We start from the raw sequence: 17,823 nt of genomic DNA on the forward strand, positions 1-17,823 counted from the left end.
CAAGTAGAAAAGAGGCATTACTTTTGGGTAGAAAAAAAAATGGTAAACTTTAGGATATGCAGATAAGTTAAGGGTTCTTATGTACAATAGAATAATTCAGAGATTTTTCTGGTGAAATTGAAAGCATTTATTCACATTTATTTATTTATTCACTTAACTTGTCCTTAGTGGTGTTTATAGAGTTTATAAGCAGAGCTTTAAATTATAAATGCTCCTGACTGCTCTGATTAACCTTGCTAGGAGATAAGCAGTAACCTTACGAGATGCTTTTCTGAGTGTGTGTTGCTATCATCAGTCATGCGCAGCTGCTTTGCCTCTAGTGTCACTATATTTGTTTCTGAGCCTTGACGGGATTGGAGAGTATTATGACATTCAGCAGAGAGCTGGTAGCCCCATGCTGATGGGAACCACTTTAGTTGACTTTTGGCGCATTACTGAGTTCTATTTGAACTCTAACAGTGGAATAATTAGTGTTGATTTTGTAAACCAGGTAGCGGTTTGGTCAGTTACCGCTCTAATGCTGTTAGTGTTTTCAGGATAATGGCAGTGAAAAGCCATTGTCTTCCAAGTCTACCTCAGGTGATGTATATGTGGGTAACTTTCTTTTCATCGACTCAGCAGTGACTAGAGGGAAATCATGTTTCTCAAATAGAGAGAGAGTGTGGGAGGGGGTAAGTATATGTAATGGTGAATCAGATCTCTCCTGGGAAGACAGATGTGAGGGATTCCAAAGCTTTAGGAACTTTTTTCTTGGGCTTTAGGTCCTCTTTAGGGATTCACTTAGTGCAGCATCAGCAAAGCAGGAAAGTCCAGCAATGCAAGTAATTGACCATGATGATTAAGGCCAGGACTGCAAATCACAAATGAAAATATCCAAGAAAGGACCAAGAAAATATCCAAGAAAGTGATCCATCCATGTTAGGAGCCTAGAAAGAGGAAGATCTTCAGGTGGTTGAAAAGTGTCGGAAGCCTGATTAGGTCATAAGAGGTCAGAATTCCAGAAAGAGGTGAACTATTACTTCCTAAGAGGGGAAAATTATTCTTCAGTTACTCATTTGTATGCAAGATGAGAAAAATGGAGACTTGCTGCTGCCGGCAGCAACTGATCAAAAGACTCAAATGGGAAGTGTAACATAAATGCTGTCTGGTCCTATCTTTCTCCTGTGTGTTCTAATGTCACTGACATTTTCCTGCAATGCGCACATGGAGACTTCTAAGAGAAGAGAAAGCAAAGCTGAGTTGCACCCAAATTAGAGCTGTAAATTTGCTTATCTTGACAGGAACCAAAGAGGATGACAGGATGCTTTGGAAAGCCATTGAACTTTTCTAAGAAGGAGACCAATTGATTTTGAGTATAGCTCTACAAAGACAGAGAGGAGTTATTAACAAACCAACAGCTCCATATTGTGAGCTCTAGCACCAGACCAATCAGTATTAACTGATACAGTTTTCCTTTTTCCAACAACGTGTCTGTGTGAAGCTGGATTTTCTTCATATACTTCAACCAAAACAACATATCGTAACAGACTGAATACAGAAGCAAATATGTGAATCTAGCTGTCTTCTATTAATCCAGACACTAAAGAGATTTGCAAAACTATAAAACAGCACGACTCTTCTATTTTTTGTGTGTTAGAAAATGGCTATTTTTCATAAAATATGTTAATATGTAATGAGTTTATTATTGCTATACCTAAATTAATTAAATATTTTGCCATTTTATTTTCTAATATGGTAACCCACAGATAGATGTAAACCATGTGCACAAAAGCTGTTTGGGGTCCAATAATTTTTAAGAGTATAAAGGGATCCTGAGCCCCAAAAGTTTGAGAAGCAATGTACTAGAAAAAAGTTATTTCATTAACCGGGGGGGGATGGGATCCAGAATCTTGTCAGAGAGAAGTAGAAGGGGGGTTTCCAGAAAAGGAGAGCAGAGAAAGATCTGTGAAGCATGGGAAGTAGAAAGATTGCTACGATGAGAAATAAAAAGTCATTTTGGTCACTTTGGGTTCTTTTCTGTCTGTGGCATCTTGTTAGGTCAGTATTTGCACGGGTTCTGTAACTTGAACCCAGACGTTTGCCCAGCTTTCATGTGATACAAGTGAGCTGTTATGAGTTGATTGGTAGATTGTGAGACCAGTTCAGCCCAGTAATTTGATTAGAATGAGAAAGTAGTATGTGGTGAAACAGAATCTTTAGGACTGTAAACTTTCTAGTGTGTAACAGATTTTTAGCACCTGCTTCATTTCCCATAACTTAGTCTCATATCAAATCCAGAAAAAAGTTCTACTTGATCCTGTCCTATGCAATAATTTACAGCATTATATTGAAGCTCAAACGTATGTTCTTCTCTTTTTAAAAAATGCATTTTGCATTGTAGAATAGGAAAGGTACTCAGCTCTACTTTTTGATTTGAGAACTGTTTCTACATGTTCTTCTTTTCAACAAGTTTGCTTTTCTGTCCAAAGTAAGGAACTTTGTGGTCTGTATAGCAATGTGAAATCAATCACTAGTCAACACAGGCTAGATTGTTTGAGGGGTGTGACATGTGGCGTATTGTTCTGATCAGAGGGGCATTTACTGCGAGGCTAATGATGCTACTCTTCAAGGCCCCTCACTTGCATGAGTCCCTTTTGTATTTGTAATATTGAATCTTTTTTTTTAAAAGACGCTCTCCCTCCAAAACTTGTATTAGCCTCAGGCTTCACAAAACCTAGTTCTGAGGAGTTCTGTGTAAGGGTCTTGGGGATCTAGGAGTTAGCTCTAAAGACAATGTTGGATGAGTAGGGCAGATATTTTATAAGGAAAGGAGTTTAGCTGTAACACTTGAAAACATTCACAGCATTTCTTTCAGGGCATTTGTTCAATTATTAGCTCAACTTGTAGTAATACTTATTCAAATTTAGAAGGATTTAGAAGACAAAATTTTAATCTGTCTACCACACAATATTTATTCTTAGCACTGAGAAAGAGCTCTCTTTTCTGTATAATAAGCTAAAAGCCATTCTCACTGGGCTCCTCTTCAAGTGAAGCCTTTGAAGAAGAGTCGGCAATGTTTGTACTTTTCAGACCCTCAGGCTCTGAGGGAACTTTAGTATTTATTAAAGCCCCCATGCTCATTTTACCAACTCTTAACCTTTCCTTTCTGGATTTTTCAGCCCTTTTCTCCAGAGAGTCTTCTACTAGTTGTTCTCCCAGTCATTATCGTGTAACAACAAGAGCAGCAGCAGCAGGAGCACAGTACTGTGTTGACTGCTCAGCAAACATGGTCTCTCTTGGGGTAGAGACTCTTACCTGTCCTTGTGGTACAGATGAGGAAACAGTCTGAGAGAGGGAACTTGCTGAGGGTCACAAAACTTAGAAAGTGCTGGAGCTGAGACTCAAACCTTAGTGTTTTGATGGCAGCATCTTTACGTGGTTCATCTTCCTGCTGTCAGCCAGATAATCTTGGAATGAGAATCTAAGAAAATCCCAACACAAAGTACTAATGTACCAGGGCCTAGAAGCTTTGTGTTTTTTTTGTGAGGCAGATGGGCCCTGAGCTAACATCTGCCAATCCTCCTCTTTTTGCTGAGGAAGACCAGCCCTGGGCTAACAACATCCATGCCCATCTTCCTCCACTTTATATGGGATGCCTCCACAGCATGGCTTGACAAGCAGTGTGTTGGTGCGTGCCTGGATGCAAACTGGCGAACCCTGGGCCGCCGCAGCGGAGCGCGCGCACTTAGCTGCTTACGCCACCGGGCCGGCCCCCTAGAAGCTTTTTCATAACGGTGGAATGTTTTATTTTTTAAACTGAGCGTTAGGTAGACAGGCATTGCTTTATTGTTATTCCTTTTGTGTGTGTGTGTGTGAAGATCAGCTCTGAGCTAACATCCATGCCAATCTTCCTCTTTTTGCTGAGGAAGACTGGCCCTGGGCTAACATCTGTGCCCATCTTCTTCCACTTTATATGGGATGCCACCACAGCATGGCCTGACAAGTGGTGCCTCAGTGTGCGCCCGGGATCTGAACCCCGGGCCACCAGCAGGGGAGCGTGTGCACTTAACCCCTATACCACGGGGCAGGCCCTCCTTTTTTTTTTTTTTTTTTTTTTTTTGCTGAGGAAGAGTCGCCCTGAGCTAACATCTGTTGCCAGTCTTCTTCTTTTTGCTTGAGGAAGGTTCACCCTGAGCTAACATCTGTGCCAGTCTTCCTCGATTTTATATGTGGGTCGCTGCCATAGCATGGCCACCAACAAGTAGTATAGGTCCACGCCTGGGAACCAAACCTGAGCCACCAAAGTGGAGTGCTCCGAACTTAACCACTAGGCCACGGGCCCAGCCCCTATTGTTATTCTTTATACTCTATACATATTTTATGAACATTCGTTTTATAAGTACAAAATATTTTAAAAGAATGTAGAAAAGAATAATTATTTATGAAATGCATTTTTAATTAATGCAATTCTAGCAATATAAAGTACAAAGCAAAAAGCCCATAAATATCACCACTCACAAATATCACCACCCAGAAACACACATTAAGTGATTAACGATTAGTGATTAATTAATGATTAATGATTAAGTGATAATCATTCCACAGTATTCTTTATGTTTATATACAGAAAAGATAGAAATTATTAGGATTGTTTTAGTTATCTAGTATGCATAACAAATTGCCCCCAAACTTAGTAGCTTATAACAACAAAAACCAATTATTTACGCAGGCCAAGAAGCTCTTTAATGCTTGGTGAGAGATTTGCTACCCTAGGCAGTTTCAGACTTGCCCCCAGACATGGAGGAGTCTTTAGTTATCTAATTCAGTGGCCTCTGGCAAGCAAACCAGCTTCTTACTTCATACACATCAGTAAATATGGTCAGTATTGTTTCACTTCTTTGTTAGGATGTGTAGTCCCATGTGCCTGGTACACGTAGGCACTTAATGAAGACTCATGAACAAATGAATTAAGTAGTGGTGCCTTTCATGGACTTGGGTGCTTAACACCTATTTCTCTTTTTGCCTGGCTTAGGTATTTGGCTCGAGTAGGAGAGCTTGAAGCTACTGACACTGAAGACCCAAATCTAAATTATGGACTTGTTGTGGACTGTGGCAGCAGTGGCTCCCGGATTTTTGTTTATTTCTGGCCAAGACATAATGGGAACCCCCATGATTTGCTGGACATCAAACAGATGAGAGACCGCAACAGCCAACCAGTGGTTAAAAAAATCAAGCCAGGTACTAATCGGAATATATTTTGTTGTTGATCTCTTTTATCTGCTACAAGCATGAGAGAGGGGAGAAGAGAAGAGGGAGAAAGAAAGCTACCCTTTTCTTCTTGAGATTCTGGATAATGGGAGGGATATCTCATTCATTGCTGCCCCGCTCCTCTCAAATAAATAAGTGTTTAGGACCTTAAGCAGAACTTTATGGGGTGTGAGTCTTCTGAGGCAATGTGATCTGCTTTATTAAAGAAAGTATTTTGTCTTACTTAAGGAATCTCTGCAATGGCAGACACTCCAGAACATGCCAGTGATTACCTTCGTCCTTTGCTGAGCTTTGCTGCTGCTCATGTGCCTGTGAAGAAGCACAAGGAGACCCCCCTTTACATCCTATGCACAGCAGGCATGAGGCTTCTCCCAGAGAGGTGAGATGCGGGGTCTGAGAAACACAGGAAAGTGGGTGGCACAAGAGTTGAAAGGCTGATTCCATGCACCATTCTCTGTGGTTCCCTGGTCTGAGGGTGGGATGTGTGTACACCACACAGAGTTGACAGGTGGCACTAAAAGACTCTTCTCTCAAAATAGAACAGAGACACCCCTGCATCCAATTATTTCACAATCAGTTGTTCTCAGCTTCATGTCATTTGCTTCTTTAGGATCAATATCTATCTCTGAGATGGCTGTAATGATTCTTAGTTCTGATTGAGGGTTGCGAGCAGTGGTGATGGTGATAAATTTGGATCACGAGGCACCTAGAGGGGGAGCATAATTACAGAAGGGTGGTAGGAGGGTCACTCGAGGGCCTGGGTACCTGGGGGCTAGTAGGAGGGCTCTGGTAGGAATGCTGCTTTCTCTGTAACTTTGCCTGGCTCGCTGGTGATAGTTGGTACTGTTTGCAAAGTTTAGTCTCCATTGCTTTAGACGTTTTTGCAACCCCAGAGAGCCAGTTTAGCCTGGCAGGTTGCCACCTGATCCCTCTTCCTTCACTCGAAGAAGAGGAGGAAAAGGAGGAAGAAGAGGAAGAGGCAGCAGTTATACTTAGGTTTGTGATTTCTCCCCTTTGACACCTCCCCTTCCTGTCCACACTATGGTCCTGGGGTGGGAGTGAGCTCCCTTACCTTTAGAATCCGTCCTTCTGCAGTGTTCATAGACTCATAGACATCAGGTATTTTTTATTAGCTTAAATATTTTTCCTTGATAATAGCAGTTCCCTTTTCCACAAAGTTTCATTTTGTGTACTTGGCCAGCAACTGCAAAAACCTCAGCCATCAGTGTAGGGCTTCATGCTGCTGATGCCAGACATGGCCGACAATATAACAAATGTCAACACTTGTTTCAGCAGACTTCTTTCCTTCTGTTTGCTGATTTACTATCTGGTTTACTTTTGAGAAGCAGATTATTTTATATAGCCATTTATCAGCATGAGAGGCCTTCTGGCGCCTTATTTTCCCATACATCTTGGTCTTTAAAAAATTTTTGGGGCTGGCCCCGTGGCTTGGCGGTTAAGTGCTCGCGCTCCGCTGCTGGTGGCCCGGGTTTGGATCCTGGGCGCGCACTGACACACCGCTTCTTGGGCCATGCTGAGGCTGAGTCCCACATACAGCAACTAGAAGGATGTGCAACTACGACATACAACTATCTACTGGGGCTTTGGGGAAAAAGAAATAAATAAATAAAATTATAAAAAAAAAAAAAAAGAAAGTTTAAAAAAAAAAATTTTTTTGGTTTGTTTTTACTTATTTTTAAAACCAAACTTTAAAATATTATAGCTGCAACCTTAGATCCTTAAAGGAAGTCTTTTTTTTTTTTTTTTTGGTAAAGATTGGCCCTGAGCTAACATCCATGCCAATCCTCCTCTTTTTTTTTTTCTTTTTTTGCTGATGAAGCCTGGCCCTGGGCTAACATCCATGCCCATCTTCCTCCACTTTGTATGGGACGCCACCACAGCATGGCCTGACAATCAGTGCATCAGTGCGCGCCCGGGGTCCAAACCTGGGCCGCCAGCAGCGGGGCGCACGCACTTAACCGCTACGCCACCGGGCTGGCCCTTAAAGGAAGTCTTTAAAACAAACAAAACATTATAATCCTACTACCCTATCAAAACTGTTTCATGTTGTCACATTCACGTCTCCCTGTAAGTTTATATGTAATTTCTACAAAGCTGTAATCATACTGCACATGCAATTTAGAATTGTTTTTGACATAAATAATATTCACATTGTTCAAAATTTTAGAAATCCTGGGAAGAGTATAGATGACACAGGCTGTATCACATCACAGGTTTGTGAATGGCTTGAGGTCTCACAACCAAGGAAGGGGGAGGAGGGCCAGAGAAAAAGCTGAGTCAGAGGTCAAAAAGGCAGAGCCTACCAGCAGGGTGATGGTTTGGCAACGTGTTATGTATCTGGAGCAAAGGAGATGATTGCCTCACCTCCTGGCTCGGCTCAGCATTGCCTCTGTTCATCAAAGAAGTTTCTATCCAAACAAAACCCAATATCCAAACTCCACCCCATTTGTCTAAGGTGTTCACTGTCAGTGTGGAAGCTCCGAATAGTAATATTTATTTTATCTTAAAAATTTTTAAAGAACTTGCCTTTTCTTTTAACTTATTTTCTGATCACCTCTTTTAATAATGCCAAGATCTATCCTGGGCTTCTAGAATCATTGCTAGCTCTTAGGCAGCTATAGTTGTTGACATCACTGTAACCATCACTGCAGGAACCTGTTTTGTATAGTTAATGCTTTGCTAATTTATTAGCATTATGAGCAATATTCAAAATGAGTTTGAATCACTGGACTGTATTTTGAATTTATTAGCACTAGGTTTTACTTCTTTGCCAAAGGCCTGGACTAGGAGTTTGTTCCACCTCCTTTGATTTTGTAATGGAAATACCCTTACAAAATTAAAAAGGTAATACAAGGTGGTATTTAAGAAAAAAACTCTTTATTATGGGAAATTTCAAATGTGTGTTAGAGAGAACAGTGTAATGAATCCCCATTTACTCACAACCCAGCTTCAACAGTTATCAGTGTTTTGCCATTAAAAGTTTTTTTGTTAAATAAAGAAACAATATTGAATTTTAGAAAGTTCTATCCTGTGCAGTACATGAAGAGTGTTTTTTGTTTTGTTTTTTAACATAAATTGGGATCATATTATACATACTGTTTTGTAACCTATTAGAACTTAAAATATATTGAACATCTTTTTTTTTTTTATTAAAGATTTTATTTATTTATTCCCCCCCCAAAGCCCCAGTAGATAGTTGTATGTCATAGCTGCACATCCTTCTAGTTGCTGTATGTGGGACGCGGCCTCAGCATGGCTGGAGAAGTGGTGCGTCGGTGCCCGCCCGGGATCCGAACCCCGGACCGCCAGCAGCAGAGCGCGAGCACTTAACCACTAAGCCACGGTGCCGGCCCATGGACATCTTTTTATGTCAATACATGTAGATATAAATTGACCTCATTTCTTTTAACATCTGTATAGTGTTACATTGTATAGATGTACCATAAATTATTTAACCAATCCCTATTGATGTACATTTAGGTTATTTCCAGTTTTTCATTGTTACAAATAATGCTGCAGTATTCTTCCTCTTTGTATTCTTATCTGATGATTCCTTGCAATAAATTTCTAAAAGTGTAACAGCCGAGTCAAAGATTAAGCACATTAAAAATTTTGATACATAGTCCTAGATTGCCCTTTAGAATGGTTGTACCAGTACTTTACATTCCAAACAGCAACGTATGTTGGTGCCCATTCTTCCATATCATCACCAAAACCAGCAAGCCTTCTTCTTTGGGTAGTTTAGAAGCATATCCAACAGGGAGGGTAAAATAGCCCTTTTTATTCCCCATGTGAAATTCTTATTGTAAGAATTTAATATGTATAACAATGAGCTTTTTTAGAAACTATACTTGACATTATATTGGAAGATTATTACTCTAAATGTAATTCTTTTAAGTGCAAACAGCATTCTTCACCAAGTCATGCTGACAACTATCTAAGTCAGATAGAATATTTTTGTAATGAGGAATTTTAAAAATCCAAGATAATTGCTCCTAGTTTTTAACCAAAATTTTCTCCAAATTCATGTTATTACTTTTAGCTTTGTTTCTTTGCTTTTATTTGTCTGATAATACTGATAACATAAAACTTTAGAGGAATAAACAACTAAGCTTCAAACATTATCCCCAAATTATGACTTTTGGATTTTGATCCTGATCTGGGTTTTTCACAAATGGTAAGATTTTTATAAAGAAAAAAATATCAACCCTTGAAATATGGAAAAAGAGATTAAAAAGTTCAGGGCTGGCCCTGTGGCTTAGCGGTTAAGTGTGCGCATTCTGCTACTGGCAGCCTGGGTTCACCACACTGCTTGTCCGGCCACGCTGAGGCCGCGTCCCACATCCAGCAACTAGAATGATGTGCAACTATGACATACAACTATCTACTGGGGCTTTGGGGGAAAAAAAAAAGGAGGAGGATTGGCAATAGATGTTAGCTCAGAGCCAGTCTTCCTCAGCAAAAGGAGGAGGATTGGCATGGATGTTAGCTCAGGGCTGATCTTCCTCACAAAAAAAAAAAAAAGTTCACTGTTAGTTTATGTAAAGGATTATGTAGAAATTATGGACCTAATAGTGCTTCTTGTGTGGTGATGTGAGGCTTTGTTTCTGTATTGTGTAAGATCTGAGGATGAGGTTGTGTTCCTCAATTTAACAGCTTCGTTTCATAGTGGTTAGGAGTAATGTAATTACATGTGTTTTATAGATTACAAAATTGTGCTTCAGTTTCCTGTGGCTTATTCATACTCAGCCTGTGAGAGGATTAGAACCATAGTGCCGTCATTTAACACTATTTGAATTGTAAGATTATGTAAAGGAAAAGCATTACTATTAGTGTATTGCCTTGTAAGTAGGAGTCCATACATTGGAGGCAGTTTAAACCTTTGTAATCAAAGGAGGTAACAAAAAGAAGCAGAGCTTGACAAGTGGATGGGGTAGGTGAACAGCGAGGTCATAATGAGGCTAAATAGAAGGTCAAGTTGAGGCTGTGTGTGAGGAGAGAGTTTAAGGATTAACTTGTAGATTCTTTTGTTCTTTATTGCAGGAAGCAGTTGGCTATCTTGGCTGATCTCGTGAAAGATTTACCCCTGGAGTTTGACTTCCTCTTTTCACAGTCTCAGGCAGAAGTGATCTCTGGGAAGCAGGAAGGTACTGGGCCCTGAGGGGTGCTCTGGTTCACCTCTCAGCCAACCATGACACTGTCTCTCTAACCGGTGTTTAGGATTATTTTGTATGTCTGATTTTTATTTTTCTGCCAATAATTTTCTTGATTCTGCTATATAGTTTATTTGATCATTTGCATATTCTGCATTGGTATCTGTTTTAGAATGCTGCTTCTAGAAGTCATCAATTGATGTCTGTTTTTAACTTTGTACTAAGTACTATTTTTATAAGAATGTATTAGCATTTAATGATGATTCCAAATGGATATTTGGTTAGCTAATTGTAGTTTTGAAAATATACATACTTCCAGGAGTTGTACCAAGTTGGCCAAATTCAAATGTAAAGCAAATTATTAGATTAAAGTAAGGTGAAACTTTAATTTCAGGGAATGAGCAGGATAAGTGACTTGTTTGTTATGGGCTCTCCCTTTATTGCACTTACTATGCAGTATTGATATTTCCCTAAAAGCTCACACTTTTAGGGACACTTGTAGTTTTGGGGTGCAGTTGACTGTATGTTCTCGTGTGGCCCAAATGGGGTCTATATAATGAGTTATGTTTCCATTTCTTAAAAAAGAGAATTTTTTTTGTCTTCTAGTTGCAGTTCACATACAGGAAAAGACTTACCTTTTGCAATTTCAGTAATGCATTTTTTAATCCTAAAATTTCCATTTGGTTCTTTTTTATATTCTATTTCTTTGCTGAGACTTTTTGTCTTTCCATTCATTGTAAGACTGCTCTTATTTCTTTATTATATAGCTGCTTTAATACCTTTGTCTGAGAATTCTAACATCTGTGTCATCTCGGGGTTGGCATCTTTTCCTTTGTGGGTTGAGGTTTGCTTAGTTCTTCATATGCCAAGTAATTTTATATTGTATCCTGGACATTGTGAATATTACATTACAGGATGCTGGGTCTTGTTTCAATCATAAGGAGAATGTTGACTTTTTTTTTGTTTTAGCAGACAGTTGACTTGGTTAGGTTGAGGCCTCAAGTTCTGACCTGCCTTCTATGGGCTGTGATTCTACTGATTCATTTTTCAAAGCCTTGGCACTGCTATTTGGGTTTATCCTATGTGTGTGCCAGCCAGTGGCCAATCTGGAATCTGGGCATAGCCTATACAAATGGGTTGTCTAGCCAATAGTTCAGTCCTCAAAACCTTTGATATATTGTTTAGAGTCAGATCCATGCATGTGTAGCTTGGAGGTGAGCCCAGGAGTTCATAAACCACTTTACTCCCTACTCTCCATGATCTCCCTGACACTGTCTCGTTCCCTGGGTCTCACTTTCATGGTCCCCCAGTTAGAAAGCCCGGGCTTTAATTTGCCCGCTCTGCCATGCATTTCCCATGATTGCATCTGTATCCAGGGCTAAGTGGTAGAGGACAAAGGGAGAAAAATAAGCAATAGGGATTTGCCCCAGCTCTTGAGGCTACAGCTCCTCTGGTCAGAGAGAAGGATTCGTATCCCTCAGAGTTTTAGGCATGGATTGCCTGGGGTAGGAGAGAACAAAATAAAGGGGAAAAAAAGGAAGGGATTTCCCCCCACTCTTTCTGAATCTTTGGAGTCCCCTTTTCTGCTTCTTGGACTGGAAAACAAGATCTTGAAGTTCTTTCTGTCCACACCTGGTGTGTACTTCTGTGTTTCAAACTGCTTTTGAGTCCAGGCCAGGCAATATCTGAGGGGGAAAAATGGGAAACTCACTACTGGTTTGGTGGTACTTTAAACTCTGATGATCAGTCCTAGTGTATCCACTGTCATTTACTTTCAGACTCTCAGAAATCTGCTCCATACACTCTATCCAGAGGTTATATTTGCATTCAGTGGGGAGATGGGGTGGAGTGTGCTTCCACCATATTGCCCAGAATCAGAACTCCAAGATTTACACTTTTGACATTTGTTTTTACACATTCATTCCTATTCATTGTAGGAAATTTTAAAAATGCAAGTAATTTTAAAAGGGAAACACATCACAAGATAAAAGATTTTAAATTCATACAGAGACTGTGGAGTAAAATACTATTATCATTTTTTTCCAAGAAAAGCAGGAAAAAAGCAGCCCTGGGGAGAGGTGTATACATGGTATAGCAAACGAGAATTAAGAGAGGGCTTTTATATTTCTTACTTAGGGGTTTATGCATGGATTGGAATCAACTTTGTTTTGGGAAGATTCGACCATGAGGATGGTGAGTAATAACTGTCTTCTTATGACAGTTCTAAGGGCTGAAGTTTTATGTCATAACCTATCAGTAGCGTGTAAGTGCTAATTTTGAGTTGTTTTTCTTTCTTCTTTCTCTTTTTAAAACTTAAGATGCTTCATTTTCCAGTTCTAACTTGCTTTCTTTTATTTCTTTTTAACTTTTAATGTGGAAAGTTTCAAACACTCACAAAAGTAGAGTAAATTGGGGCCGGCCCGGTGGCGTGGCGGTTAAGCGCGCACACTCCACTGCGGCGGCCCGGGGTTTGCAGGTTCAGATCCCGGGTGTGCACTGGTGCACCACTTGTCAAGCCATGCTGTGGTGGCGTCCCATATAAAGTAGAGGAAGATGGGCATGGATGTTAGCCCAGGGCCAATATTCCTCAGCAAAAAGAGGAGGAGTGGTGACGGAAGTTAGCTCAGGGCTAATCCTCCTCACAAAAAAAAAAAAAAAAAAAAAGACAACAAAAGTAGAGTAAATAATAAAATGAACCTATATGAATTCATTATCCAGACTCAACACTTATTAATGGTTTGCCATTTTTTTGCCCCAAACTCTCCCCACACAGCACAGGTTTTCTTCCCTATTGGATTTTTAAAAGCAAACTCCAGACATATCATTTTATCTTCATGTACTTCAGTATATATATCAACCAATAAGGAGTTTAAAACAAACATAAAATATCCACAGTGCCATTTTTAAACTTAATAAAAAGTTAACAATTCCTAATACCATGTAATATCCATCTAATACACAGTAAAGAGTTAGCTGATTGTCTCAAGAATATTTGTAGTTGTCTCGTTCATATCAGAATCTGAACGTGGATCACAAATTACGTCTGTTTGACATGTCTCTTTTAATCTATAACAGTTAGCTTTACTCCCACCTTTTTTTCCAAATCGTTGATTAAGAAAAAAAGCTGAGTCAACATGATAGAATGAATTTGTCACAGTCTAGATTTGGTTGACTGCATCTTTGTGGGGTCTTGAACATGTTTCTTATCTCCCCTTATGTTCTGTAAACTGGAGATTAGATATAGAAGCTTGATCAGACTCAGATTCAATTCTTTTGGCAAGAATAAATCATAGATGGTGCTAAGTGTTTCCTACTACATTACATTAGGAGTTTTATGATGTCTAGTTGTCCTACTTTTAGTCATATTAAGACTGATCATGTATTCAGGGTTCAGGCATTGTCAGCCTGATCTAATCTATTATAAAAATTTCCCATCCACTTTTCAGCTGGTGTATAGTAGCCAATTGTGACCATTGCTTAGATCTGTTTTTTCATTAGAGGCTGTGAAATGGTGATTTTTCTAATTCTGTCATTCCTTCTGCATTTAACAGCTGGGATTTTTGTATAATGAAATTTTCTTCATTAATTGTTTGGTTATCCTGAAATGCAGTTCTTATAGGAAAGACAGAATAAATCCTTGATGCTTTCCTTTTATTTATCAAGTTTTTGAATAACGAATTGGTGTCCTAGCAACTTCCAAAGGTAACCAGTGAAGTTTTTTCTTTTTTTCAGTATCATTATGAACTTGTGAATTTTAATGTATTCGATGCATTGCAGCCCATCACATCATTATTTTTTTTGGTGCTCAAATTACCGTCGTTGGCCAGTAGGAGCACCTTTAGGTTGGTTCTCGCACCCTTTTAACATGACCCCGATAGTCTATTATATTTCCCTTGCTTTTTGGCACACCATGCTCATCTTGTATTTTTTAGACCTGAGGTTGGCCATTTTTTTAAAGGGGCCCTGGTTTCTTTTAGTGGAAAATGATATTTAGAGACCATGGTCTAGATGCCAGGGGTGCTTATTGCTCCTAGATTATCTTTGCTTCTAGGCCTTTTCAGTGGACAGAGCTAGGAAATATGTATTTTTTAGAAAGAGAAAAATAAATCATGATCTCAATAGTGATAGTTCCAATTCATATTTAAGAGTATAAAGTTATTCTTTGATTTCTTTCTTTCTTTCTTTTTTTTTTTTTTGAGGAAGATCAGCCCTGAGCTAACATCCGATGCCAATCCTCCTCTTTCTGCTGAGGAAGACTGGCCCTGGGCTAACATCCGTACCCATCTTCCTCTACTTTATATACGACACCACCACAGCATGGCTTGACAAGTGGTGTGTTGGTGCGCGCCTGGGATCCGAACCTACGAACCCTTGGGCTGCCAAAGCAGAGTGTGCACACTTAACTGCTAAGCCATCGGGCCGGCCCCTAATTTCTGTAACTTTATACTTATATCCTCTTTCGCTTATGCTGAACATTTGTTCCTAAAGATATTAACATAAACATTTATTTGCTTTATTTTATAATATACATTTATATTAATGGTTTAAATATAATAATACTGATTATTATTAACCTCTGTCCTCAACCTCTGTCCTTCCTCCAAAGCAGTTATTACCAATAAGACTGCTAGAATGCAGTTTAAGATACTTGTTTCTTTTGTCATTAAGATATATTCTACAAGGGACATATAGTCAAAATACCATGTTTTCAGTCACTTCAAATAATTCTTCTCTGTGTAATATACAGTTGATACAATTAGATTTATTTATTTCCATTTGCTTTCAATTCTTTAAGAGATTTCTGTTTCTAGTTTTTTTGTTTTTCCTTTTGACTTAATTTTGGTTTTTAATTACTAGACCCTTTGGTTCCCGTATTTATTTCAGAATCAGATGCTGAGGCTCCCCAGGAATTGGCAGCAGGACGCAGAAGGACAGTAGGTATACTGGATATGGGAGGAGCCTCTCTCCAAATTGCTTATGAAGTTCCTACCTCAACCTCTGTCCTTCCTCCACAACAGGTATTTTACCTTTTAGGGAAATTCATTTGCTAGGAATGCCAGTATTTGAGGAGGAAGGGCACTGTCTTTGGATTTTGACCGAGTTGTCTGGGTCCAAACATTTGTTCAGACACTTGCTAGCTTGTGTTATCTTGGTTAGGTTACCTCTCTGAGCCTTACTTTCTTCATATATAAAAAGGGAATAATAATAGTATCCACTTCATAAAATTATGAGAATGAAATAACACTACGTGTGTAAAGCACTTAGCCAACTGCCCAGCATGTAATGAATGTTTAATACATTTTAGCGATTATAATTATACTACCTACCTCCTAGAGTTGCTGAGGATTAAGCATGATAATACATACAAATCTCGGAGCACAATATTTGATACATACTTGTTCATTAAATGTTATTTCCTTTCCCATACCGATGATTCCATTCTTGTGCTCCTAATGTTCCTTACCTGACTAGAATGTAAAGAATGTATTTTGAGGGAGAAGTTTCATCAGAGAAGAAAAAGAAACACCGTCACTTTTTGAGCAGTTTTTATGTGCAAGGAGTGAGACATGTGGCACCACCCGCATCAGTGAGATAGCCTGTGATAACACGCAAACCATGACAGTGCTGTCATTTGATCTAAACCAGGATTTTACATCTTTGGCACTAATGACATTTTAAGCTGGATAATTCTTTGTTGTGGAGGGCAGTCCTGTGTATCATATGATGTTTAGCAGCATGCCCGGCCTCTCCCAGATACCAGTAAGCCCTCCACCCCCCAAATCCCAGTTTTGACAATCACAAGTGTCTCCAGACATTGCCAAATGCCCCCTGGGGGTGCAAAATCGCCCCTGGTTGAGAACCTCTGGTCTAAACAGAGAGCTGCGGCAGTGTGGAAACTGGCAGGCTCTTTCCATTTGCAAAGGCCTGAAAGGGAGCCATGCTGGGTTCATGGAACATAAAGTATTTACCTGGGCCTTGGATGATAGCAGGCTTTTGCATAGTGGAGGCTGAGGGAAAGCCATCTGCATGGAGGGAATAGTATGCAGCGAAGAGTCCAGAATGTCCAGGGAATAGAGAATAGCAAGCACTGTTGTAGTATAGGATTTTCAAGTGTGGTAATAGGTAAGGCTGAGAAGGTAAGATGAAGTTAGATCATGAAGAATCTTGGGTGCCAGGCTAAGGGGTTTGGCTTTTATATCTATAAATAGTGGGGAATCAGCAAAAGTTTTTGAGTAGGGCAGTTCATATGGGCCTCAGTTTTATCATCTGTAGAATAATTCAACTCCAAAGGTCCTTCCCAGCTCTGAATTTTGTGACTATGTTAATTGTGTGGCTGTGCTCCAATCTGTTTTTTAGGAAAATAATTTAGGTATAATTAGGAGAAAGAAATGTAGGTCAGGGAACCTTGGGTGACCAGTGATCTTCTACTAGGCTAAACTAGACAATGTAAGTGGAAATGGAAGGGAGGGGACAGATATTAAGGGATATTTTGGAGTGAAAAACCAATGTCAAGTGGTGGTGGGGGTAGGGCAAGGAGGGATGGCCAGTGATGCAGAGGGTCCAACCTAGATAACTGGAAGGGTGAGGAACCCAGTGACTGAGGGAGAAACTACAGGGGAAAGGGTAGAGTTGGTGCTAAGCAAACCAATGTGGTCCCTGTGGTTTGGTGAGAGCATCCTTCTGGTCTCTAGCTCGGACGTCCTACAACCAATGAGTTCAATTTTGGGTATGTTGAGTTTGAGATATCTGAGGAACATATGTGTCCAAATATCCAGCAGGACTGTTGGAAATGTGGGTTTGGCAATCAGCAGAGATGTCTGTGCTAGAGTTTGGAGATTTGGGGAACCAGGTTGTAAGACTTTTTAGTCTATATTTGTTAGCATGTATTCTTGTATTCAGGTAAAATGAGCGCATGGTTCTGATAAGTGGCATTGAGCCTTAAGTCTTAAACAAATGACTTTTTTTGTGTGTGCAGGTTTAGAAAGCAACACTGGTATAGAAAGTATATTTGCAAACAAGAAATTAGATGTATACATAGCAATATAATGAATCTTAAAGATGGGTCTTAGTGCTTGGTAAAAAAAAGGAAAGAAACAATGAGACATAACCCAATAGCACTTTAAAAAATTTAAATAATCCTAAATGCCTAATATATTTTTTTGTACAATTCACAAGTTGTGCACATTCACTAAGTAATACAACTACCACTGTCAAATTCCAGAACATTTTCATCACCCCAAAAAGAAATCCCATATTCATTAGCAGTCACTTGCCATTCCCCTCTCTCCAGTCCTGACAACCACTAATCTAACTTTTGTCTCCTGTGGATTTGCCTATTCCGGACATTCCATATAAATGGAATCTTACAGTATGTGGCCTTTTGTGTCTGTCTTTTTTCACT

The 17,823-nt window shown here is 39.5% G+C and overlaps 1 protein-coding gene across 3 annotated transcripts in view; it reads left to right on the top strand.

Annotated features, from left to right (window-relative positions):
- The window catches only part of ENTPD7 (ectonucleoside triphosphate diphosphohydrolase 7), a 39,439-nt gene that overhangs the window by 9,188 nt on the left and 12,428 nt on the right, over nt 1-17,823 (top strand). For 2 of the 3 annotated variants that reach the window (XM_058543734.1, XM_058543735.1), the window contains exons 4-8: nt 5,012-5,217; nt 5,476-5,626; nt 10,312-10,415; nt 12,558-12,614; nt 15,306-15,439. In XM_058543734.1, the coding sequence (XP_058399717.1) occupies nt 5,012-5,217; nt 5,476-5,626; nt 10,312-10,415; nt 12,558-12,614; nt 15,306-15,439 (652 nt within the window). The remainder of the gene's footprint in view (nt 1-5,011; nt 5,218-5,475; nt 5,627-10,311; nt 10,416-12,557; nt 12,615-15,305; nt 15,440-17,823) is intronic. The other variant, XM_058543737.1, reaches the window with a different exon arrangement.

This window comes from Diceros bicornis, chromosome 6, assembly GCF_020826845.1.
Source record: "Diceros bicornis minor isolate mBicDic1 chromosome 6, mDicBic1.mat.cur, whole genome shotgun sequence".
Classification (NCBI taxonomy): Eukaryota; Metazoa; Chordata; class Mammalia; order Perissodactyla; family Rhinocerotidae; genus Diceros; species Diceros bicornis.